Consider the following 27,371-nt stretch of genomic DNA (forward strand, 5'->3'; position numbering starts at 1 on the left):
AGCGGATTTTCAGGAAGGAGGCAAGATGCGTGTCTTAGGCTCCATGAGGCTGGAAGGAGCTTGTCCAAAGGAGCAATGGGATCCCAAACAGCAGGCCATTAAGGACAGTCACAATGCAGTTTTTCCCTTCATTCCCAAGGGGCCTCTTCCCTCGGTACCACCAGAGTTGCATGAGGGGCCAGGCCTCTGGGTGTTTTGTCAGGACCCCCCTCTTGCCTACTGAGTCAAGGGTGAGTCGAATGCTAGCAGCATAGAAGCCTTGGAAAGCACTCTTGGGTGATTGTGACCGTTTATTAAGGTACAATATGAATGCATTGTTTCACGAAATCCTGAGAGCAATCTTGTAAAAGAAAAACTACTGTCTTTCTTTTAGAGATGAAGACAAGGGGTTTTCAGTGGGCAAGTTACTTGCCCAGAGACATCAAGCTAGTGAGTGGTGAAGCCAAATTCAAATCCAGATCCAGCTGATTTCAAATCCCAAACTCAACTGCTTTATTATACTGCTTTCGGCCAAGGATTCCACTTCATGCTGCCTCAAGAAAAGCATGGCTTTTACCTTCTTTACAGGAGTTGCTGGAGGCATGTGGGACATTTTGGCATGCTGAAGGGCAGCTTTGATGCTGAAATCCCACCTTAGCAAATGGCAGGGCATTTGCACATTCAAAGAAACGTTCCAGTCCCTGGTGGGAAAGTTTCCAGTGGCTTCAATTACAGAACAGTCACAGTTCATTGACGCCTGATGATCACGAGGGTGACTTTATTGTTTTATATGTGAAAAATGAGGAAAGGGCCAGAACCTCAGCATTAGGGAAATGATGAAAGATTGAGAAGTATTTCCAAAGGCATGCAAACTGAGAGGTCAATTCAATGGGGGCGGGAGAGGGGGGACGGTGGGAGGAGAACAAGCAAAGAAGCAGCTGAGAAGTATTTGCGGCACCAGGGAGAAGAGGTTGTGATGTCCACGAAAGGAAACCATGGCTATGAATTTCAGGGCATCGAGACCCTGTCAACACAGCTAATCCCTACGGATGTTGGCTGAATAAGCCTTTGGTGACCAAACAGTGCACTGTGGAAACCGTGTCAGCCTCCAGCAGGTCAATTTGTCCTCATATTACACACTCTGCTGGCTCTGTTGCTAGAACCCCAGATCGAGGATCCACGGCGAGCATCTCCCAATTTGACATGGGTTGACACAGCATGGTTAATAAGTCAACAGAATTCAGAAAACAGGACCGGATTAAGAAGGCAGTTTTATTTTGGTGCCCTGGACTTCAAGCAGATTAAATAATCAAAAAGCCGGAGCCATCGGGGTCATGTTTGAATGCTACAGCTGTTCACTGAGGTTTGACAAACATTCTTTCTGTGGCTCTTCGTCTCAATGGGAAAGGCAGCGATGATCCTGGGAAGGGCAACACTCTAAGAAAGAAGGAGGGAGCACAATCAAAAGATCCTCTTATGGAAAACAATCCAGATGGAGACAGGGAAAGGGCTGCTTAAATAAGTGGTCTCCTGAAAGCGACAACTGTTCCCTGTGCTGAAGAAAAGCACCGGCAGGATTCAGGAAAAAAGTGAATGAAACCTGGACTTGGAGTCTGCCGTGCCCTCGATGTGTTGACTGCAGATTAATAAAGGTGGGCTTCAGGTTCCGCGGGCAAGCCGGTGGAGACTCAGTCATGGAAGGTGAGCATGATCAATCCCCTCACGCCTTAGAAAGCAGGACCCCCATCCCCAACTAAGGAAGGTATCTGTGGGAAGTTGTCTATCTCACAAGACCAAACAGATGCTAAAAATGTCTCATGTTTGTGCCATGCTGGGTCAGAATAAAAAAGAGTGGACAAATGTACCTAATCATGAATGGGTATGCAGTTGGCCTGTTATGGGCCATTTCAGAGAAAATACAGTCCTTCAGGTTGGAGTTCACATATCATCTACAGGTCGGTGGAGGGGGGGGTGGGGGAGTGGCATGATTTTCTGCAGTTAATGAATGCTTGGGTGAGGCAGAGCTCAAGTGAGGGGTGGCAACTCTCCTCTGAACAGAAGCTGCTTTAGCACTGAGATGTATATTATTTGCAAAATTATAGAAAAGAAAACAAGGTTTTCCTCTTTTACATGCTGCAAGAGGGAACTGGACTGTAATGCTTTGCATCCCTTGAGCGAAACTAAACTGAGCAAAATTTCCTTCAGAAGGCTTTCCAAACATCTTTCCTCTTGCCTTAAAGAACGGTTCACAGCATCAGAGAAAGAGAATTGAAAGGACAAAGGGGAAAAGGCTCCATGCACTTGACAGCCACATTGTACATTTCCCTAGTTAAGGCCAAAAACAGACAAACCGAAAATCTCCTCTTAAGAACTTTCTTTACAAGTAGATAATCATCTTAAGATTTAAATATTATTGCCTGGCCCTGTGAATTCCTCTACCAATTTAACAAAATGTCCTTGATGGATGTTTGCCATCTTGAAATTTAAGTCTCAGGAAAAAAGAAGGGAGTGATCAAGCTCCACTGGAGATTGACCTAGCAGTGCCTGAGAGAATGTCAACTCAGCATCCTCTTCAAACCTGGCAAGGAGGCACCTATCAAATCTAGAGCCCCCGTACACATTTCTACAGAGCCAAGGAGCCCTGTGTAAGGATGCCTTCTGCTCCATCATTTGTCCCGAAAGAAACTGCAACAACTCAAATGCTCGTCAGTACAAGAGTGGCTAAATAATAAATCTGGCAAGGCCTCCCCACCAAATACTCCACAGAAGCTAAAAGGAATGAATGGACTCTCTGTGCATCCCTGTGGATGGATCAGTTTTGAGTGACTAAACTGCAAAATGAGACATACCAATGATTATTTAGCTTTTTAAAAAACCACTATGCAAAACATTCTGTAATTTGTTTATGTGTGTGTTGTGTATGTATGTGTATGTAGAAATATTTACAGGCAGTAAAGCACAGCACGTAAGAACCCTGATAGACTCTGGAAGCAGACTGCCTGGGTTCAAATCATGATTCTACTACTTCTGAATGACCTTGGACAAGTGATTTAGCTTCTCGGTGCCTCAGTTTCATCACCTTTAATATGTGCATAATAAAAGATACCGAATTACAAGATTAGGAGGGCTAAGTGAATTAATATATATAAAGCACTTTCAATAATGCCTGGCTCAAAATATGAGCTATAAGGCTATTTGTGATTTTGTTGTTTTTAAAAGGCCTGGCGGGATGCAGTCGTAATGGTAGGGAAGGTGGTGGTGGGGAGCGGTTCCTGCTGGAAAACATGATATGGGTGCTAATCAAAGGGAGTTTAACTTATCAGCAATGCACTGTTTCTTTGAGTTAAGGGAAAAAAGAGATGAAGCAAATATGGCAACCTATGAATAACTGACAGAACTCTGTTACAGGAACATGAGTATTTATCATGTTATTTTAATGCTTTTGTTTTAAAATCTCTTGAACAAAAAAGGAGCAGAGACAATCATCACTCATGGAAGTATTACACTTGGAAGACGGACGTCGATTTGTAAGAATGCTTCAGACCTGTCCTATCTAATATGCACCACTAGCACTTATGGCTATCTAAATTTTAACTGATAAAAATTAAATGGAAATAAAAATTCTGTTTCTTGACTGCAGTAGTCACATTTCAAGAGCTCTGAAGTCACATGAAGCTGGTGGCTATCATATTAGACAGTAGATACAGATCATTCCCATCACCATAGAGAGTTCTATTGGACAGCATGGTCTGGAGCATACTTTTGAGAAATGTGAATATCTGAACTCCCTCTCATGGTCCCAAAGTTCTGGTCCTAGATAATTCTGCTGCTTCATACAAAGGGCACATGCCCCCCAAAAATATTTTTTTCACATTTTTACTTGATAACTTATGTCGTCTACCTTCTGGTTACCTGTGAACTTAAAGCGGCAACAAAAGCTGATACCACTTACAAACTGGTTCCTATCTCAGTTTCTTTCTGTTTGTTGTAGGTGAACTGTTCCTGCTTTCCAGTATGATTTTCCTGCTCCCAGTGGTGTACGGCTGCCCAGAGAGATGCCGCTGTCACTCACCTTCGAATTCTGTAGACTGCAGCCGGCAGGGTCTGGCTGAAATCCCTTCCGATCTGCCTCCTCAGACTCAAACGCTGCACTTACAAGATAACCAGATCCACCAGCTTCCGAATTCTGCATTTAAATCAGTGCCACAGCTCACAACCTTGAACTTGTACAACAATTCTCTTTCAAATCTGACCCCCGGAGTTTTCCATGGACTTCAGCACTTGCGGGTCTTAAACCTAACTCAGAACTCCCTGCATTCCCTGGAAAGCAGACTATTCCATTCTCTCCCACAGCTGAGGGAGCTCGATTTGTCATCAAACAATATAAGTCACCTTCCTGCATCCCTAGGTGAGCCTTGGGAGAACCTGACCGTTCTTGCGATCCAGCAAAACCGGCTTCGGCAGCTTGATCGAGCCCTCCTAGAATCCATGCCCAGAATGAAGCATTTATTTCTCAAAGACAACCTCTGGAAATGCAACTGTCACTTGCTCAGTCTTAAACTCTGGCTGGAAACATTTGTCTATAAAGGTCAGTAACTAACGCCTATCCCCTCATCCGTGTATGATCAGCTTAGGAGAAACCTCAATGGTTCTCTGCATTAGAAGGGATGCTGAAAAGTGTTTGAGGGATCTGTGTAAGCTTTTGCACACTGATGTCATTTCACGGTATGGCAAAAGAGGCAAGTGAATCATTAAGGGTGTTTCAAATCAGGTATTTAAATTCATCTACAGATACGATTCATGGAAACAACTTTCCACTTTTTTCCCCTCTCCACCCCAACTTTCCACTTTTTGATTAATACCACCATTAAGTTATTTATCTAGAAACTGTAGGCCCTTAAGAAAGAAGGAAATCAATCCACCTAAATATTGGGTTGGCCAAATTTTCATAAGAAAAGCTCGAACAAACTTTTTGACCAATCCAATAACTACTCAGTTCTGAAGTGACAACAAATTCTGATTTTCAAGTGTGATCCAACTGGGGGCATGGTATTTCTCCTTAGGACTGCCCCTCCTTTTTTCTCTGCTTCTGACCATTTGACAGCTATGGCAGACACCACTGTTACTAAAACTGAATACAATACGGCTCCCTCTCCAAAGGGAACAAGTATTTCTTTAACCAGATGTCAAAAACAAAGCAAGAGATCCCAGAATACTAAAGATGAGGGGATCTGGAAATCACTCAGAGGTCAGCAAACTATATAGCCTAAGAGCCAGATCTGGCCCACCTATTTTTGTAAATAAAGCTTTGTTGGAACACATTCACATCCATTTATTATTTACTGTCTGGCTGTTTTTGCATTAAAGATTGAGGTTGAATAGTTGGGACAGAGACTATGGCAAGGCTTAAAAAATGAACCATCTGGCTCTTTATAGGAAAGTTTGCCAACCCCTCCTAACTCTAAGCTAGTCTATTATCAATAGGAAATGGATGCCCGAAGATGTTTAGTGACTTGATGAAGATCACAGAGGAGAAGTACAGACAAGACTAGAAGGAGCAGCTTTAGGTCTTGGCCCTACACTCCCTCCTCTACATCACAGTGCTTCTTTCCTCCTAACTTTTAAGTGTCATTCATTCATTCATACTAAACTTGAGTGAATTTTACATGCCATGGACATTTCAAGGTGCTGAGAAAAAGTCAGTGAATAAGAAAATCGCTATCATCATGGGCATTACATCCTGACAGTAGAAAACATGTTCAATAAAACAAATATATACATCTATGTCAGAGAGCAGTTAGTGCTAGAGGCAGCATGAAGGGAGAGAGTGATGGAATAAGGGTTACATTTCAGATGTGAAGGACAGGGAAGGCCCCTGCAAGGAGGTGATATGGGGAAGCAGAACTGGAATAATGAGGGGAAATAAGCCATGAGATAACTCGGGAAAAGGACAGTAGCTGCAGAGGACCTGAGGGGAAAGTAAGCTTGGCTTCACTGAGGGACAGAAGGAGGGACAAGCGAGTGGCTAGAGCAGGGGAAGGGAGTGAGAGAGGCTAAGGCAGCACACAGCCAGGTCATGCTGAAATGTGCAGAGCCGGCTGAGACATTTGGATTTTATTTTAGGCAAGATGGAAATGTCTTGAAGAATTTTAGTCAGGCGAACAATATGATCTGATTACATTTTAAAAGGTCACTGTGGTGACTCTAGGGAGATCAAACCAAAGGCTGCAGAAGAAGAATCAGGGGGATGAGGGAGAAAGTGATTTCAGTCTTCCAGGGAAGATGACGGTGGCCCAAACTAGGATGATGAGAAATGATCAGCTTTGGGAGATATTTAGAATAATGAACTGATAGAATTTACTAACGGGTTGGAACTGGATATAAGGAAAACAGAGTATATTACAGGAAATACAATTTTGTTTCGTCCTCCAGGAGTAAGCAGATAAACGGTGATGCCAGTAGCTGACGAGGGTCAGGCTGTGGAATGGGGGAAATGGGCAAGTGTATGTGGGAGATGGTAAATCAAGAGCTCAATGTGGGGCATATCAAGTTTGGGACGCCCATTACATTGTCAAGGAGTGATGTTGAGTTGATGGATGTATATCTGAGCCCATAATTTGGGAAGATATCAGAGATCCAGACATGGAATCAAGAGAGGGAATCAAGAGAGTCTGGACAGTTGCAGCAGTTACACAGAAGGAAGTGGAGGAGAACACATGGGTTCAAATAAACACTATTGATTTAAGAATCTCTCTCAACAACAGAATAGTCAGTAGCTTATCATTAACCAGCTAATTTTCAAGTTGACTTACAACAGAGGTCATATGATTTGACAAAAATCTTTCTTAAAGAAGGCTTCAAATAAAACTGTTTACATCTAGAGGTAAAGTGGCTTTACCTACTGTGTTGTGGATGAGATAGTAAGCATAAGGCAAAGCATCACAGAAAGATGGTTTTCATGAAAGGAGAGTATTTCTTGACAAAAAAATGGTTCTCAGGTCCAGGAAACTAGAAGCAACATAGGGAGGGATATAGCTCCCCCTACTCTGCCACAAACTCACTGGTGATCTTTGAACAAATTAATGTTCCTCACTAGCCCTCTGTGTCACCAGGTGGAACTGACAGTGTTAAGCCAGGGAGTTCCTAAGACTGATTCTGGTCCTCAGGCTCCTCAATGCAATTTAACACTCCCTCATGGCAGAGCTGCCCCACCCAGACAACAGCCTTTCTCTGAAGGAAGGCAAAACTGATCTGGAATAACAAGACCTGGGTGTCAAAATGACTAAATAAAACCAGCAAATAAATGCAAATATAGGAGACAATCTGACTACTGATGCATGGAATAAAGGCAAAATAAGGTAATAGATATTGATCAAAACCTTACTTCCCCTGGAGGGGGAACAAAATACACGGAGGATGAAGCAGGGGATTTTGTGGCCTGGAAGTGTCATTCACTGGTTCCACTGGCCAGAATTCAGTCAGGTGGCTTCAATCTGACCACAAAGGGTGAGGAAATTTCATCTTCCTCTGGACCCAACAATCAAAGGAAAGAAGAAAAAAAGTGCTTCGATGAGTATTTAATGTCTCCTTCAAGAACATGCACATAGATTTTCTAATTAGCATTCCTCTCTCCATTCATAAGTTAACAAATCATCTTTATGCCAATAGTTAACTGTACTAAACATTTATTCTGGGCTAGGAACTGTGCTAAACAGTTGACATACTTTATTCAGCTGAGCTCTCAGAGCAATCTTGTGAAGTGAATTTCATTATTACCCTGGTTTCTCACTTTCCAGATGAGCAAGCAGAGGCACAGAATGGTCAGGTAACTTGCTTAGGGTTGCAAAGCTAAGTAGTGGTCAGACTTAGGATATGAATCTCGTTTCACCCCAAGACAGGGATTAAGAGCTGCTAGCTGCCAGATGATGGATAATGAGAGTGCTTGGAAAGCTGGAGCCTCTTGAATTGTCAACTTCTATGAATCCAGAAGAGATTGAGGCCCTCAAGCTGTCGTTGGCAGATCTGCCTCCTGGGGGGTGGCTGAGGAGATGGTGGAGGAAGGCTGGGAAGTGAGTCCTGGCTGAGGACACAGGAGAGCATGGAGCTCTTGATGGCCACAACCCCGGCCTTCCAGCCACATCCCAGGCTCTCGTCTATGTATTCTCTTGGCTCTGGGTCCTGAGGCCATGCCTCCCACCCTAATAGTTAAAACAGGAAGCCAGTAACAGGAGAAGCGAACTTAACCCTGGAGTGGCGAGGTGAACCACCCCAGTCTAGGTCTAAGTCAGCTATTGGAATTGCTGGTTCCCCAGGTTCAGCACTGAAACACTCCCTGAGACGGAGATCTTCAATCATAGCCTGTTGGCACCTTGTGGTCATCCAGGGCATGCACCCCGTACCTCTGGCCTGCTGTACCTCAGCTCAAGAAAGGAGAGATTCCTATTGTCATTTTGCTTTAGAGTTGAGGTTCTTGCCTCAGGGGATCACTGAAGAAGCCAGATCAGGCCCAGGTGACTCTGGCAATAGGTGATTCAGTTCAAGCAGCAAAAGCAAAAAAGACATGAGTGCTGAATTTCGCCATGGCCACCAACCCCAGAGTGACTTGGGCCACAGCAACCCTTGAACTGCAAAATGGCCCTCTCTATTAATAGGGCTACAGTAGGATTCAGCTTATAAATTTAGGTAGAATGGATGTGAGGACATTCCCCAAGTTGTGAAGTGCTGTACAAAGGAAGGTTCTAAACACTGAAGTGACACCCTCCTGCATGGGAATTTCTGGTATAGTTTCGTAATCTACCTATGATGTGTACAAAGAAATCTCCAGTCTAACTAAGATTAGTGTCACAATTCATGGAGGTAAGGGTCTACGGAGGGTCACTGTGTTAATTCCATGGACCTCACAACATTCCAGAGGGAGAGAGGACATGAGTATAGTGGGAAAAACTGGGATCATAGGAGTGGGCCAGGTTTCAGTGTTGATCTATCCACTTTTAACCTGAATGACCCTGGACAAAAATTACCCATTTTAGCAGAGTTGTGAGGACTTATCTAACAGTGCTTTATAATCAAAACAGATACAAGTAGGATGTTTTTGTGAAAATTAGTCAGAGAAGTTTATCTGTCTGAGGTCAAATAGCAAATTGTTGGTCAAATTTGGCCAGGATAGAATCTGTTCATCCACTGCTCTTTCTAGAAAAGGATTTCTAGGTCCTCAAATCCCCCCTGTAGCTCACATACCTGAGGAAATCAATCCCCTTTCCACAGAACGGAAATTGAGTCTTAGAAAGTTTGGTACTCAAAATACTAAATATTTCAAGGTCTGAGGAGGCACTTTAATTGTACTTAATCCCATGAATGTAATACGTATTCCTGTCAAACCTTCAGATACACAAAACACTCATAGGACCGCCGACTTCCCCATTTGGCATCACTGAAGAGTGTTGGTAGAGACATAGGGTCTTTGAAATTAACACATAACATCACAAGAAAAGACATTTGTTTTCATTATTTATTTCTTAGGTCTCCAGTGGTGGTTTGGCACAATAGATTTCTTGTGTGGCAGGGCTCATTAGGGCGAGCGACAGTGCCCTCGGCTGGCCTCCAGCGCCCCTCCTGTCAGCTTTTGCATTGTTTCCCCTTGGCATTTACAAGGTAAAGGTGACCTGGCTTCTAATGAATTCTTGGTCATACATAATTGCCCATTTAGTGTGTGGCATTTTTAGCATGTAGCCAATTTAGAAATCTTAAAATCATAAAATACGGCTGTTAAATTCTTTGACTCCAGGGAGGGAAAAAAAAAGGTGTTTTATAAATTCCATCTGCCTCAGTTTTGCAGGCTGAGGATTTGGGAGTTTGGTTGTATCAGGCTCTGCTATCATTCTTTGCTTTTGTTTCTTAAAGGGGGAATAACCGACAGCGTCATCTGTGTGTCACCAGACACTTGGAAGGGAAAGGACCTCCTTGAAATCCCTCACGAGCTGTACCACCCCTGCCCTTTTCCTTCTCTACACCTGCAGTCTTCACAGGTACCGCAGCTAGGTGCTGCCCACCGGGCTGTCCCCAGGCTCTCCGACAGCCACAGCAGAGGGGAGCGAGACCACCGGGAGTGTGAGGTCAAACCCAAGCCAAGGCCAGCCAATCTGCGCCATGCCGTGGCCACCATCGTCATAACAGGGGTGGTGTGTGGGATTGTGTGTCTCATGATGCTGGCGGCCGCCATCTACGGCTGCACCTATGCAGCTATCACAGCCCAGTACCATGGGGGACGCTTGGCTCAAACCAATGAGCCCACGAAGACAGAAGGAAAAGAGCTGTTTGACAGCTCACTGGCCTGAGAACTTTCATCTCAAATAGGAATAATCATTTTCAACCAGAAAACAGTTTCTGAGTAGGGTTGATGGGTCACTGTTACTGCCTCATTTTTTTTCCAAAAGGAAAAAAAAGATGTGTCTGTAAAATATATATCTATGTATATACATAGATATTTAGACTTCCCTTAGACTTTCCTTGTGGCTCAGCCAGTGGGCTTCCCTTGTGGCTCAGCTGGTAAAGAATCTGCCTGCAATGCGGGAGACATGGGTTTTATCCCTGGGTTGGGAAAATCCCCTGGAGAAGGGAAAGGCTACTCACTCCAGTATTCCGGCCTAGAGAATTCCATGGACTATATAGTCCTTGGGGTTGCAAAGAGTCGGACATGACTGAGCAACTTTCACCTTCACTTTGTGTCTCAGCCAGTAAGGAGTCTGCCTGCAGTGCAGGAGACCTGGGTTTGATCTCTGGGTTGGGAAGATCCCCTGGAGAAGGAAATGGCAACCCACTCCAGTATTTTTGCCTGGAAAATCCCCATGGTCAGAGGATCCTGGCAGGCTACAGTTCATGGGGTCACATATATATGTATGCATATATATGTTTATGGAAAGAAATTTATGTAGAGATTTTTTTTTAAATATATTAATACCATAGTTGAAATAGATATGATAACTTGTGCTCTGTGCCTGAGAAGTTATGACAATTATTCTATGTGGGAAAGGCTGTCCATGGAGAAAGGGAAGGTACCTCTCTTTCAAGGTACTTTTCCCTGCAGTAAGTTGCTTTAACAAAGCAGCTGAAATACAAACACTCACGGCAGTCAGCACGCCTGGGAGCTTTATGGTCCACTGGAAAACTGCCCAATTCTGAGTGCCTGGGAAGAAGTTGGTGATCTTACCCAAGGGGCACTGAATGCTTCTATAATCCAAGTTCCTGCTAGACCAGTGATACTTTTAGATGTTAGGTATGTTACACATTTAGCGGGAGTGTCTGTTGGTTGGGAATTTTTGTAGCTTGCCACAAGAGTCAGATTCTATTTAATTTTCTAAATCAGAAAACCATTTGGGGCTCTCTAGGCCACAGAAGAAGAAGAGGGCTCCTCGAGTGGATAATACGACTCAGGCGCAAGGTCTGGGGAAGTTTTCTGATGCACGGGGAAATAACATATAAACAAACACAAAAAGGACGGGGTGGCGGAATTCAGGGCACGTATCACCGAAAGGCCATATCCACTAGACGACTGGAATCCTCCTTTTATAACTCTCACAGCAGGAATGAATTTAGGGTGGGCTGAGAGCGAGATAATGGCTTATGTGTATCTGTGTCTACGTACAGAGTGCGCAGAGTGCATAGGCTTGTTCAACCACACCCACACATAAACACAGAGCAATCAGTTTACCCACTAATGAAATGCAGCCGCAGCAGGGTGGAAGCCAGCAGCTGCTGACCACCACCCAGATTGTCTACTCAACACTCTGGGAGAGGAAGTCAGAGGAAGTCTGAAGAGAGTGGGAATTATCAAGAGACTTGAGATATGTGGCAGCAGCCATCCTGAACATTATTTAGGCCAGGGTTTAAAAAAAATCAGGTGTGGCTTGCTTAACTCCACAGACACGGTCCTGAGGAGTTGCATGCAAAGGAAATTTTTGTAAATTGAATCATCATTTTAATGCAGTAGGGGAGCTCGCTATTTAAAGGAACCTTTCATGGAATCTTTCTGTAATGGCAATAATTGACTCCAGATTTATGTATTTTGTAAATTTGCATTTTCTCAGGCTAGGATTTCTTAAAGCAGATTCTACCTGTTCTTTCTCTCATGATGCCCCATCTCATATTTAGAGTCACCTGTTAGTATTAAAGTCATTACACAGAGGAGTTAAGGACTCAGCAAAAGTAGAGAACAGGGTGAGCTGTCCCTCCAGAGGCCTTGACAGACATCACTAATCAATCCCAGCATTCCTCCCCCTGAGCCCTGATGCACCACAGATGCCTTCTTAAGACAGCACTGTAGGCAACCAGAACTAATCAACTGGAGTTGGTTCAAAGGATAAAGCATATTTGCCATTCAGGGTACTGGCTCTGCATTCACTTCTTCAGGGCATGTAACAGTGTTTTGGATCTTAAATCAGTAGTCCTTTCCCTAACCTGGCACATGAATGTGAGGTCCATACAGGCTGGAATATTGTTTCTCTGTCTGATGCAGCCAAAGCCTTGCCCAGCAGTGTAAAGAGGTCAGGGGAAAGACAGGTGGACCTACCCTAGCTTACCCTGCAGGACTCACACATCCCAGAGAACATCTCTACCTTCTCACAGTGCTTCACAACCACCGTGCCCCACCCCACAAGTTAAAGATGGGCCAACTTGCGGGAACAGCAATTTTGCTAAATGATTCTTCTGGGGGGAAACATTTACATTTGATGCTAATTTTTTCTGAATATTAAAATAAATCTGGATATGTTAAAGAGTAGACTGAAAAATTACCATGGATTTTAAGATCAAAAAGAGATCTCAGGGAAAGCTGGCTTCTGGGATCAGCTCCATCCCAACCCTGGTGCCCCCTTTCTGCTCTCTTCATGCACTCCTTCAGTGGTGAGACCAAGCATCCCATCTAAGGATGGAGGGATTACTTTCCAGGTAGAAAAAATCTTCCTTGCCCTGGATCATGAGTCCTTGGCCAAGAAAGCAATATGAGAAAGGAAATCATGGAGATCTTTTTACACATTGTTCTCATTTCACCAAATGTTTCGAGAGTTCGCGCTACGTACCATGCATGGTGAGAGGTGTTCTCATGAACATTTATGTAATCTTGGCAACCAACCCGTGAGATACTTGAACAGATATTACATAACCTGGAAACTTCTGAGACCAACATCGCGTGCCTCTTTCACTGCTGTGATTTTTTTTTTAATTTATTGATTTATTTTTCACTGCTATGATTTAAGATATCCAGTGCACTACGTTCTGCCGGAGGTCTGGTGACTGTGCAGGTCGACCCCATCCCCCTGCCCACAGCGATTACATGTCAGAGCTTCCAATCCACCGCAGAAAACCCCGAATGTGGCTAGAATCCTCACTCCTTGACACCCATGTCATATGAGATTTCTAGGCACAGATGATAACTTGGGCAAATATTCCTGCTTTACGAGATGTCTTTAAGGAAAATTATTAAAATGATACCTTCTTATATTCACATGTCTATCTTTTGCCTACAGTCACCATAAAGAGAAGTTGGCGATGAAAATAATTACTTACCCTAAAATGTCAACAAGTCTCTCAGCACAGACAAATATAAATCAAATTGTTTAGATTAACAAATGCAGAGTTATCATTCGTTAATAGGAGAAATGAAATGTTTTCTCTGTAAAAAACTTGCAGATGAAAGACTCAATTTGCAGGGTATTCTGTGAGAACCGCAAATTATCTTTCACAAGCACTACAGCTCATGAGGGGTAATTTGCAAACGCCTCATAGATTATTTTCAGCTGTTTATTGCTGCTGTCATATTTATAGATTCTCCTATAAAATGCCCTTCCGTCATAGAGCCTTATTGAAGGAATACTGTGAATAAATATCACGTTTATTGTTGATTGCTCTGAGAAAATTTTGTAAAATATAGTTTCTTCATTATATTTAGTGGAACAGTATCACTATTTTTGCTTTGCTAGAGGTCACAAACTCACAATAGCAGGACCCAAAACTGTGAGGCATATAATGAGGGTGTAGAAGGAATCTCTGTCACAGAGATTGTGGAAAAAGAAGCCATAGTGTCAAATCTATACCTGGCAAGCTTTTAAAATTAAGGTAAATACCCCTGACTTTGCAGGAACAATCTTGTGCTTCAGATGATAAAACGTCCATGAACAACAATGGATGTTTCATTTTTTTTCTTACAAAAATGGAAGACTTAAAAGTAATCACAGGATTTCCTCCAGAAGGCTCTGAAATCTCATTATTTAAGTTAACCAAGTTACTCCAGAAATTAGACACTCTTAGATCCAAAATATAAAAGGAAGCAGATCAATTTCTAAAATAATCTATCTGTAGCATCGATTATCATAATTACACAATTAATTGTTAGAAATCTGTAACTTTCTATTGCAGATCAGGAAATAGCTATTTTCACTTGGGTCAAACCCACCAGTGTATCCAATGCTCAATGCTATGAGACAGAAACCTACCAGCAAATGATATTCCAGCCCCACATGGTGTCAGTGGGTGTGGCTTCTACACAGCTTCAGGGAAATACCCTGTTTTCCCTTATGATGAAAATTATTTACTTATTTATGTTCAAATTTAAATAAGGTCTCAAAGAAACCTCCCTCCCATTGGGAGAGGCAGCTTTGCAATCCCTCACTTTCCTTTCAGATTCTTGACTGGAATATCCACATCTATTTTTCACTTGAATGACACTGAATATTCATTTGGATGGATAGGATGTTACCCAGTTTCAAAGGCTTACCAAGAAAAGAAGAAAAAGAACCAGAGGACTGGGAATTGGGAAGGTCCTTTGGGAGCAGTTAGTCTAGGTGTGGCAAATTTCAGAATAGCTGTGACCAGCTTCCCTACCTGCTTCAGACATTACTAACAGATCTCAGCAAACTTATCTACTGACCCCAGTCAAAGCCTCAGAATCCTTTCAAATCTCTTTTCTAAGTACCTACTCCTGATCAACTGAAGTTGACTTATGTTTCATATTCTTATTTTTACAAACAGGAAATAGAATAATGGAAAATGAAAGAAATTTTTCCAAAGTCACACAGAAAATTAATTGCAGATCTGATAAATGCAGTTACAGGAGCAAAGGGTTAGCATGTATAATACAACACAACCTCTGCCATTATTCACCCATTCTGGTGAACCACGTTATAAGAACTACAGCATTGTTATATTAATTATTTGGATAAGAGCAATAATAGCACTGCCATCGACTTTTATTAAGCACCAGGTTGTGTGCCAATTGTTCTTAGTGTAATATTTTCATTTTTCTCTACGTCTCAAATTAAGCAAAACACGAGAGCATTTTACTGCCATATCACAGATGAAGATAATTTATTGGGTTTGTGTAATTTGTTCAAGGTCATGTCATTAATGATTAGTGGAGAAGGAATCTGAATGAAGGATGCATGGGTTTCCTTGGGTTTCTTCTCATGCTTCTATTTACTTTTGATTATATTCAGTATTATCCATAATAAATACTTTTTTAAAAATGACTCCTAACTTTTTGGACTGAATAACCAGTAACTACAATAAATTAAGCTTGGAGTCAATTGCATTTAATGGGCTTTGGGGAATGAGTTGTTTTTGATGGGAGAGGCAGAGACACTAATCAGACAAGGGAGAGTCAAGGAAAAGAGGTCTGGCTTAGGAACCACCACCTCATGAATGGTGTTAAAAGCCTTGCGAGTGGACAGGAGCCTTGGGGCCCTCCAACATGCATAATCAAGAGATGAACAAAATCGGCAAAGGAGACCTAGAGGGTAGGCAGTGAGGTAGGCAAAGAACCAAATAAAGAGGTTTTCAAGGAGAATGTGGTCAACATGGTCAAGTGCTGATGACAGACCAAGAAAAAAGAACATCTGAAGTTCAATTTTGGATTTGGTAATGTGGGAGCTGTATATAACCTTGACGAGAAATGATTCACTATGGATGAAACCTGGTTGGAATGGGTTCCAGAAAGCATGAAAGAGAGAAAGTGAGAAGAACACAGAAAAATAAGAAATAACACAAAATAACATAAGAAAAGAAATAGGTTTGGCTTAAAAGAACCTTACTATATCAGCAAAAACATGGAAATTGGTCAAAGAAGGCTAGTGAAGCACAAGCATATAAAATGCCCACACTCTGTGTTTTCATTCTGAGCTTCCTTTTTATATTTTAAGACAATTGTACACTCTAGGCTGCCTGAGCTCGGTCACATATAATTTGGCCTTGAAGTAGGAATGACATTCAGACACTGAGCTTGACCTCATGCAGATCTTCTCACCCAGAATAGAATGTGGGAGTTCTTGGTGAGTGCAAACTGTGGGAGGCCATGGGAATAAAGAGCCTTTGATCAGCACTGTCCCTTTCCCACCACAGACAGGCAAAAGCATTTTCCATGGGCAAGAGTCCACAGACTGACTGTCAAAGCATTTATGCTAGAGCCTCCAATCATGCCCTCTCTTCCCAGAGAGGGGAAATGCATGTCAGCTCATTTATCCTCTTTAGCCCTTCACTTAGCCTGAGTCGTATATATACTAGTTTTAACCAAGATCAAAATCCCATTAAGGTCACTAGGAGATTTGCCTGGATAAAGGCAGCTAAATAAATCCCCAAATCTCTCATGAGTCGTGTTGGGTGGGGGGAAATCCCAGAAAGTGTTTTCCACCAAAGCATGTGAGGGCATTTCCAATGTTCTACCAAGCATTATATTGATTTCACTGTTCAGAGGTTTACAAACTAAAGTGAAGATTAAGCAAATCACTGTCTTGACTGACAGTGATAGCATTTATTTTTAGAAAGCCCAGGACCTTTGATTGGGATATCTCTGTAACCACATATACAAAAATACTAGGCACAATGATGGATACCTTTTGATATAGGAAGCTGTGTCTTCAACATCTACTTACACACTTTTGATTTAAATATTTTCTTCATTTTTTATAAGATAAAAATATGGCAAAATAAGTGAGTGAACAAATTAGCATTTTTGGTATTTTTTTTTAAACAGACCGTGACATATTTTTATCTAAAGCAGGAGTTGGCAAACGGTTTCTCTAAAGAGTCAGACAGTAAATATTTTTGGCTTTTTAGTCCATATGGTCTCTACCCAACTACTCAGCTCTGCCATTTGTGCAAGAAGTTGTCCACAGAAAATATAGACAGGGATGTATTTCAATAAAATATTATTTATAAAAATAAGTGGTAGGTATCTGACAAGGTACTTGCATCCAGTATATATAAAGAACTTACTTCTCAACAATAAAAAGATAAATAACCTAATTTAAATACAGGCAAAAGATATGAGCAGACATTTCCCCAGTGAAGATATGCAAGGAGCTGGCATGTACATGAGAAGATGCTTGGTATAGTTAGTTATTAGGGAAATGCAAATCACTTCATTCCCACTAGGATAGCTAAATTAAAAAAGACAGAAATAGCAAGCAATCATAAGTAAGAGGAAAAACTGGAAGCCACATACAGTACTGGTGGGATTGTAAAAAGCTGCTGCTGCTTTGGAAAACAACTTGTCAGTCCTTCAAAATATCAAATCTAGAATTACCTTATGACCCAACAATTCTATTCCACTTTCAACCCAGGAGAAACTATAACATGTATCTGAACAAAAATGTGTACATAAATGTTCATATCAACATTAGTAATAATAGTTGAAAAGTAAGAACAACCCAGAAGCATCCATTAACTGATAAATGGATAAATGTTATACATACACACAATGGGGTATCATTGGACAGTTTAAAATGCTAAGGTATTGATCCTTGCTACAACATGAACCTTGAAAACATCAAGTTCAGTGAAAGACGTGAATCACAAAAGGCCATATGTTGTATGATTCCATTTATCTGCAATGTCCAGAGTAAGTGAATCCATAGAGACAGAAAGGAGATTAGTGGGTTTCCTCGGGCTGGAGTAGGGAGTGGGATATAAAGAATGAGGAGGGTGTGTGGGTATGGGGTTTTCTTTGGGAGAATATAAAATTGTTCTAAAGTTAGACTGTGGTAACAGTTGTACAACCTAAAAAATATCAAAACCCAATAAACTGTAGACTTGAAATGGTGAACTTTATAGTAAATATACCTCAATAAAACTCTTAAAAAAAACAAAAGGTAGCATCCTAAATTTCGTTCTATGGATTACAGTTTCTCAGTCTCTGTTCTGAGGAATAGGTACAAGAGAGTATGACTTTCAAAATTTTACTATGAAACACTTAAAGCTACTATAATGATATCCCCTATGCAGGTTTTCACAGGGAACAGCACATGACAAAAAGCACTGGCTAATGAGTGCGGTCGGTGTAACATATATCATTCTTAACAAGAGCAGTGATAATTTACCAGCTAACCATTATTGAGCACTCAGCTATAAGTATTCACCAAGCACTTTCTTTATATAAATTATTTTTCTCAAAAGGAACTAGAGGGGTCCCCCCAAAGCTAGGCTGAATCCGGGTGCAAGAAACAGCCCATTATTGGTTAATTCTTTTCCTTTTCTATGATGATGAAACAAACCTCTATATTTAAAAACTAGGCTGGTATAAATCCAACCAAAGCACCAATCAACCTCGTTTTACAAATGTGAAAATTCAATCCCAGAGCAAGAAGGGGGAAATGGCCCTGTGCTCACTGCTAAATCCTTGGCTTACACTGGCTTTAATGTTCAAATCCCACCATGACCTTGGAAAGCGGAGTCCTGCCAAAACAGAACTAAAAAACTGGGTATAAGGACCCATAACTCCAAAATTCTGCTGCTGATTTTGGGGTGGAGAGTGTGTTGGGGCTTTTGGTAAGGTTTATAAAAGGACAGTGGCTCATGGGAGTGAGTGTCCTGAAGACTGAGCACAGATTCAGTTTCTCAAAACTCTGGGCTATTTTTACTCCTGGAGCAATGATCTTCAGTGTGCCTGTCACTGTCTACTGTGGTATGCAGAGCAGCTGTTCTATGTGGCCAACTCTAATTCAGATTCTCTTGCAGACTTGAAATAAAGCATAGTTGGTAGCTACATCACTAATCCATTTCTCTGAAGTTTGTTACTGTCATTCCTATCAGCTTAGAGCCCCTTTTGCCCCTGCAGTGCATTTGTAAGTCAAGTTTAAAAAAATTAATGCCAAATATATAAAAAGCCCCATCTCATAGCTGACATTTAGACCACAACTTGCCTTGGGTTCCTCACTTCTCCCTGGAGCATCTGCCATTCAGTCATGCTTTTAGATCCTAGTAAATACCACCCAAACCTGAGAGACTCATTTGTGTCTCAGAGAAACCATCGAGACACAACATGTGTGAGGGATCTCACTCAAGATTCCTGGAGAAGTTTGTTCCCTCTGCTGGAACGTTCTTCCCACAGATCTTTGCATAATGGCTGTATCTCATCATTCCAATCTCTGATCAGGTCACCTCCTCAGGGAGGCCTTCTCTGAGTCCCCATCCTCCCCCAGTCTGGAGAAGCACCGCTTCTGCCACATATAAGTATGGACACGAGCATTCTTCCCTGCCTTTGGTACTCCCAACCACACTTCATTTTTCACAGAGCATCAGCTGCGACCGGAAATTCCCTCTCCCCCTCCTCCCTCCCGCCCTTCTTCCTTTCTTCCTCCCGTTCCTGCAATGCTTGTCTGCTGTCTGTATCTCCCCCACAAGTGCAGGCTCTCCCCCATTGGCAGCAGTTTGGTCGGAATGATTCTTCACTGGCAGCTGCCACCCCAGCCTCAGGGCAGGAGAGCCAACAGTGCCCTCTCACCCCATCAAACATCATCCCCCAACTCACTCCACAATGCCCTTCGGGGTGCTTGTTCTCAGTTGTATCCCCGGCAACAGGAAAATGGTAGGTGCTAGATATATATATATTCATTGAATGATTTAATTAAAAAAATGAAGATATGAAATAAGAGCTTTCTGTAAGTAAGCCTACCTGGGAAAACACTGAATTTGAAAGCAACAAGGGTTGAAGTTTGCCTGTCAGTGTAACCCAGCATTTCTCCACCTCACCTCTGTTGACATTTTGGACCAGATGATCCTGTGTTGTCGTGGGCTGTCCCGTGTGATGTCGGATAGTCTGGAGTATCCTTGATCTCTGCCTGCTGGATGTCAGCAGGACCCCTCCTAACCAGTCACGGCAATCAAAAATATGTCCAGATGTTGTCAAATGTCTCCTGAGGGTCAAAACTGTCCCTGGTTGAGAACAACTAGCGTGATCAGTAAATATTAACTTCTGCTATAATAAAACATTCCCTTTGCTCACCTACAAACTAGACGTTTATCCATGGAGACTTGATACCTAATTTCTAAATACTAGTTAACTCATATATACCACATATATGAAATCCTACCAAAGAAATGTTGATAAGCTGAATATCTGCCTATAACATTTTGGCACCATTATTTACCCAACTTTAAGGAAAGCTGTATATTAAATAGTACACTCAGTTTAAATAACATGTACCTGACAATAGCTAATGGTCAATGATGTTCAGCAACCTCTTTCTTAATCAACTGGTTAAAATGAGATCTTTTGTCCTAACATCAAGCATCTCCCTTCATTACAAGGCCAGAATTATGCAAATAAGACCACTTAACCTACATTTTCCAATTTTCCCCATGAATGGATCTAACATGCTCTGTGTTTCTTGCAAAGGAATAGACTGTGAATCAGTCTCCCCAAATTTACTAGAAATCCTTAAATTTTACACTTAAGACAGGTAATTTTAGGCATGCAAATCATTCATATCTCAGTAAACCTGTTAAAATATTCATTCCTGTAACCAATGCCTTTCTTTCTGTTGCTGAACACATTAGCTACCCTAAGCATCAGGTTAGATGCTTTCAGTTGAGTTCAGTTCAGTTCAGTCGCTCAGTCGTGTCTGACTCTTTGCGACGCCATGAATTGCAGCACGCCAGGCCTCCCTGTCCATCACCAACTCCCGGAGTTCACTCAAACTCATGTCCATCAAGTCAGTGATGCCATCCAGCCATCTCATCCTCGGTTGTCCCCTTCTCCTCCTGCCCCCAATCCCTCCCAGCATCAGAGTCTTTTCCAATGAATCAACTCTTCACATGAGGTGGCCAAAGTACTGGAGTTTCAGCTTTAGCATCATTCCTTCCAAAGAAATCCCAGGGTTGATCTCCTTCAGAATGGACTGGTTGGATCTCCTTGCAGTCTAAGGGAAGGTCAGATGCTTGGACCTCGAAAAAACATCTGCTAACGCAGAGACAACTACTGTGCTAACAACAGTTGCCATCAAAATGGGACACTAAACAGTGTTTCTACTCCTTAAGATATCCATATTGGTCTGCATCACTTCACTATGGATAGGAATTTTAGCTACTAAGTGCCTCTCTCAGAGTTTTGGTCAAGTTCTGTGTCCCTACTGTTTGGTCAGTAAACTTTGCAAGCATGTGTGCCTATAAGGGTTAGCTGCTCAGTTGTGTTCGACTCTTTGCAATCGCATGAACTGTAGCCTGCCAGGCTCTTCAGTCCATGGAATTTTCCAGGCAAGAATACTGGAATGGGTAGTATAGAGAACAGGTAAAAATGAACCTCACCTTTCTCAAGTCATTTAGTCAATATTCTTGACATATTTACCATATCAATTCTTACCTCGGCACTGGGAATAAAAATATAATTGGGATGGCCCTTGCCTCTGGAGAGAAATTATTTAGGAAATGAAATTAGAATACCTTAGAAGAGATTTTAGATTTTGATATGTTAACGTTTACATTTTTAAGCAAATAATTCAGAATTTATTATCTATTACTTTCAAAATTCAGAAATATGAGCTTATCAAAAATTGAGATTAAGTATTTTATATTTGTCAGAGGGAGAGTCTAGAAGCATAGGGAAGTCAGAAAACACTCCAAGGAGGGGAGTAAGTTCCCTGCCTCCTTATACCTTCCAATTTTTCTCAGTTCCTCACGTCTATGTATTTATTTTCTTCTCCTGGTCCTCTCTACCCCAGCATGATGGAAAACAATGTCTATGACTCTTGGTTTATTGGGCCTGGTCTCTTCATTGAGAGTGTAGCGTAGAATTAACACCACGATCTAGGTAACTTACAGAACTCAAGTCATAACAACTAAGGGCAAAATGGCTTTCTGTAAGTTCAATCCAATGTATAGAATCCTTACTGAGTGTCTACTATACTCCAGGGACTACACTGGGTTATGCTGTGAAGGACAGAAGATGAAAAGTAGGAAGTCTTTGATCTCTAGGAGTTTCTAAATGACTGTTCAGCTTTTCAATTCACTTATCCTGTGCAGACTTGGTTTTAAAAATAGCTGCTATTTTAAAGGTCTCCAGTGGTGGGGGGGTGGGGAGGGCAGAGGATACGGATTAAGGGGAGAGACTGTCAATCACAGGGTCTGGTTATTATTCATTTCTATCTAGAGGGCTGGCAAAAGAAAGAGGTCAGGAAATATTTACTGAATAAATGAATGAATGTGGAAGTACATTGCCAACTTGAAGATAAAAATAGGCCACCTCAAATCCTGGTAATTTTTACTTCTTGATATTGATGTTTTTTAAATTTATTTCCTCATTTTATCCCCAAATCAACCCAGAGTGAGGTGAGGGAGATAGTAATCCCAACCCTATTTTAGATAGAACTTCAGGGACCCAAGACCACACATTTAGCAAGTTATAGAGTGAGTGACAAAACTATGTAGACCTTACAATCCCAGGTTTACATTTCCAATAACAACAGAAAAATGGATTAGGGGCCTGACACACACAGCAGGTTCTAGCACTCTAGAGAGACTTGGTGGGCCAAAGAGAAAGTCCTACCACTTCTTCCTGTGCAGTGGGAAAGCAATTAAGAAAATTTAGCATGCTAGTGGCAGCTGCAGAGTTGGCAAGTTCCTCAAGAAAAGGACTGTAAGCAATGTCATAGACCAAGAAGATGGATGGGGCCCATTTATGCACCGAGGCTGACGTATAAATGGAACCCTGCCCAGTTTGACTGCCCTTTCTTCAAAGATGTCATTGACAGATGAGTATCTAAATGTTTTTGTTTGAAAAGGAAAACAAAAAAAGAGAGAAAGAAGAGAATAACACACACACATAAAACCAAAACAAGAAACTCTTTCTATTGCAAACAGACACATTTAGCCAATGAACATGAGAACACCAGATCAGATCTGGGAGCACTGCAGGCTTTTCAAAGTAGTCCTTGATAATAAACTGCAAAGTTGCACACCTTTCTTTTCAGATAAATTTCAATTCAGCACAAGGATTTCATTGAAATCCCAAATTACTGCCAGTTGGCTGTATCCCATGTGCCGTTGGAGGCACACTGGTTGGGGGACAAGCCTGCTCACATATTCATCTTCATCTGCCAAAACAAGGTTTCTTCCCCAATTAAAATGGGCTTTTTAATTTTAAAGCAGTAAACAATGTCTACTTAATTTGTAGAGAATACACAGAAGAAAGTTGCCGAACCTAATCATCCAGTGACATGATGGGTGAGTCAGAGCCAATGAAATGTGGGGAAGCGCTGAGGAGACCTCTCTGCTTTTGGAGACATAAAGGTTCTTTTGAGGTCATTGCCTTCAGGATGCTGCATCCAAGTCAGCCTTCAAGATCAAATATGAGCAATTCTGTTTTATCTTATGTCTACTCAGTATGGTTTAAAAAAGAAGATTCATAATCACCAGATTTAAAAGGTAATGACTAAGTACAGTTCCCTGGATAACCTTGGTTTTTGTCTTGCTCCGTAACTGCATCCTGAAAATGGGCACTGGTTGACGCACACTGAACTGCAGTAACCAGGAGGATGTCTCTCCTACCCACTCAGGGTGGGCCAACCATGCCTCATGACTTGCCTCTGGTCTCAAGACGAGCACACAATTAGGAAAAGTCATGGTCTTCTCCAGACTGGATACACAGTGCCCAGGCTGAGTCCATGTTTCATCCACACTCAGCCAAGTAGACATTTATGAAATGTAAGTCATTTGGAAACATTTGAACATGGTTTGTAAACTTGGACAGATGTGGCTGGGATGGGCACAGTGATCTTAGAGCCAAAACAGACCATCCTTCATGGTGACTTTCTGAGAAATTCAAGGAAAAGGTTTTAGAAAGAAATTTCAAACAGACAATTTGGTTCAGACCATGCTGTTAGCTGGTGCATGTGGCCGCAACTCGAGAGAGATAACATGCCTCCAGAACTAGCTGGCTGGGTCAGGCTGGAGGTGAGTAAGGCTGACCTTCAAACAAAAATAAATCTTACCGAGTTAAATGATCCTGTCTCCTACTTTCCTCAAGGAACATGAGATACTAAGAACAAAATGTGAAGACAGCAGCCCTGAATTTTCACAGTCTTTATCTCCTGGCTGATTAGTTACAGGTCTGCCTAGTTGAAGGTGAGCTACCGGTCAGATATATATGACTGTCTTCCTTCCCATATCCAATAACCCAGGAATAGCCAGGGCAATGGTCACCAAATATTTCAGTCCTGCTAATATTTAATACAATTATGATGTATAGGCTATGTCAGAAAATAAAGCCAAAGAACAACCACTTCAAACATGTCTGATCCATTTCAATTCCATCCCACAGTGTGTGGAGTCACAGAAGTAGATATTCAAAATCATCCTATGGTACAACTTACCAAAACCAAAATGACTCCCTTTGGTAAATCTAGCCAATTATCAGGATGATACTTAGACATTCTCACCCACTCATTAACCAAAGGCTCCAACAATTTTTTATCAGAAACAAACAATGTGCCAGACACACTCTTAGGCTCCATTTTCTCAGCATCTGTTCCCAAAGGAGGGTTTATGGCAGTTTCTGGCCCTATAGGCAAAATATCACCAATGAAAGCCTCCAGTCAGTCAAAAAAATCTACTGACACTCTTAAAAGTGAGCGAGACGGGAAAAAGCCAGATACAGGGTTTCTTTGACAATTTAAAACTCAGTCATGAAATGGCTTTTCCCCTGGTCCCAAACCCAGCAACTGCAGATACATCTAACTCTAATCCCCCAGGGGGATTAGGGTGATGAAAATCTCAGGTTCTCCAGAGAAGGGCACATTTCAGTTTGTATTTGCCAAAAATAAACCCACAATTTCCTTGCACGGCCCCTGTTATCCCAATGACATAGAAGTGGGAGATCTGAAGCTTACTGTAAATTGGCATGGCACCTACTGTCAAGAAATGATCTTCTGCACATACCAACAATTTCCTACTGGCTCAGAGTCTATGGATAAAAGTCCTGGGAAATACTTCTGCTTTCCCGTCAAATTCAACCAGCTGTCAGAACCTTGGGCTGGAGGAGATGATGCCAAGCTGAAGAGGATATAGACTTTGTTGGGTTTTTTTGTTGTTTTTTTTTTTTTAAACTTTCAAAGCCAACTTTCTGATACATGGAAGTAGCTGATGAATGATGAATGGACATCCTGCTCATTTATATTCATTGATTTAAATACATCATTTACCTGCCACCACGGGAGATTTCCTTTCATCCAGGAGCTGGATGGAGGTACTTGCTGTCACCACATTGCTTTTGTTGACTGTTCCTATAAGAAAAAAAAAAAAAGATTAGTCACCAATTCTGAACCAGTTCTCACTTCCCAGAACTCAGAGTGGATCTGCCCTGTTAGGCCCGAAGTGTGGGGTAGGCAGTCCTCTCAGCTTAAGAAATTAATGCACTGAGTTATGATATCATCACTGGGTAACATATAGCCACTTCACATCAAAATTATTAATCACCACAGAGGGACCACATTTTTAAAAATTTGTGGTTACTAATATCAGTGTCCCAAAGAAAGGCAATGCCAAAGAATGCTCAAACTACCACACAATTGCACTCATCTCACACGCTAGCAAAGTCATGCTCAAAATTCTCCAAGCCAGGCTTCAGCAATACGTGAACCGTGAATTTCCAGATGTTCAAGCTGGATTTAGAAAAGGCAGAAGAACCAGAGATCAAATTGCCAACATCTGCTGGATCATTGAAAAAGCAACAGAGTTCCAGAAAAACATCTATTTCTGCTTTATTGACTATGCCAAAGCCTTTGACTGTTTGGATCACAATAAGCTGTGGAAAATTCTGAAAGAGATGGGAATACCAGACCACCTGACTGCCTCTTGAGAAACCTATATGCAGGTCAGGAAGCAACAGTTAGAACTGGACATAGAACAACAGACTGATTCCAAATAGGAAAAGGAGTACATCAAGGCTGTATATTGTCACCCTGCTTATTTACCTTATATGCGGAGTACATCATGAAAAACGCTAGGCTGGAAGAAGCACAAGCTGGAATCAAGATTGCCGGGAGAAATATCAGTAACCTCAGATATGCAGATGACACTACCCTTATGGCAGAAAGTGAAGAGGAACTAAAAAGCCTCTTGAAGAAAGTGAAAGAGGAGAGTGAAAAAGTTGGCTTAAAGCTCAACATTCAGAAAATGAAGATCATGGCATCCGGTCCCATCACTTCATGGGAAATAGATGGGGAAACAGTGGAAACAGTGTCAGACTTTCTTTTGGGGGGGCTCCAAAATCACTGCAGATGGTGACTGCAGCCATGAAATTAGAAGACGTTTACTCCTTGGAAGAAAAGTTATGACCAACCTAGATAGCATATTGAAAAGCAGAGATATTACTTTGCCAACAAAGGTCCATCTAGTCAAGGCTATGGTTTTTCAGTGGTCATGTATGGATGTGAGAGTTGGACTGTGAAGAAAGCTGAGTGCCGAAGAATTGATGCTTTTGAACTGTGTTGTTGGAGAAGACTCTTGAGAGTCCCTTGGACTGCAAGGAGATCCAACCAGTCCATTCTAAAGGAGATGAGTCCTGGGTGATCACTGGAAGGACTGATGCTAAAGCTGAAACTCCGATACTTGGCCACCTCATGCAGAGAGTTGACTCATTGGAAAAGACCCTGATGCTGGGAGGGATTGGGGGCAAGAGGAGAAGGGGACGACAGAGGACGAGATGGCTGGATGGCATCACCAACTCGATGGACATGAGTCTGATTAAACTCCGGGAGCTGGTGATGGACAGGGAGGCCTGGTGTGCTGCGACTCATGGGGTCGCAAAGAGTCGGACACGACTGAGCGACTGAGCTGACCTGAACTGAATATCGGTGTTTGCTGTGTCAGTTATCATATTTACACTGCCTTTCTAAACATAGCCATAGACAGCTGCTTGAGATAAAGTACTCAAACTATTTTACAGTGAGTTGAGAACTTCAGCTGTGATTTATTGGTTAAAACTTTACTGAGATATAAAATTTTAATTTCAAGCCAAGTTCTTCTGAGCAAAACTATTCTAAATAGGGATAGAGCTGGAATGAAATCCTTACCCCATACTCTTATTAATGTGGTAACAATATGGTATTTTAGTATAAAGAGATTTTTAACTACTA

General features: G+C 41.9%; 2 protein-coding genes across 2 annotated transcripts in view; one reads left to right on the top strand and one right to left on the bottom strand.

Annotated features, from left to right (window-relative positions):
- CACNA2D3 (calcium voltage-gated channel auxiliary subunit alpha2delta 3) overlaps positions 1-27,371 on the bottom strand; it is an 871,226-nt gene that overhangs the window by 125,482 nt on the left and 718,373 nt on the right. The window contains exon 27 of the mRNA XM_069561584.1: positions 25,437-25,517. Within this exon, the coding sequence (XP_069417685.1) occupies positions 25,437-25,517 (81 nt within the window). The remainder of the gene's footprint in view (positions 1-25,436; positions 25,518-27,371) is intronic.
- LRTM1 (leucine rich repeats and transmembrane domains 1) lies at positions 939-15,494 on the top strand. Its single transcript, XM_069561583.1, has 3 exons — positions 939-1,680; positions 3,971-4,567; positions 9,880-15,494. The coding sequence occupies exons 1-3, from the start codon at positions 1,674-1,676 to the stop codon at positions 10,311-10,313; spliced, it is 1,038 nt and encodes a 345-aa protein (XP_069417684.1). The 5' UTR covers positions 939-1,673; the 3' UTR covers positions 10,314-15,494.

The sequence above is a fragment of the Ovis canadensis genome, chromosome 19, assembly GCF_042477335.2.
Source record: "Ovis canadensis isolate MfBH-ARS-UI-01 breed Bighorn chromosome 19, ARS-UI_OviCan_v2, whole genome shotgun sequence".
In the NCBI taxonomy this organism is placed as follows: domain Eukaryota; kingdom Metazoa; phylum Chordata; class Mammalia; order Artiodactyla; family Bovidae; genus Ovis; species Ovis canadensis.

Bases quoted from the DNA above. Each gene is read 5' to 3' on its own strand.
- LRTM1 (XM_069561583.1), top strand. The intron at 4,568-9,879 runs GTCAGTAACTAA...TGTTTCTTAAAG, and splicing joins GGAAACATTTGTCTATAAAG to GGGGAATAACCGACAGCGTC.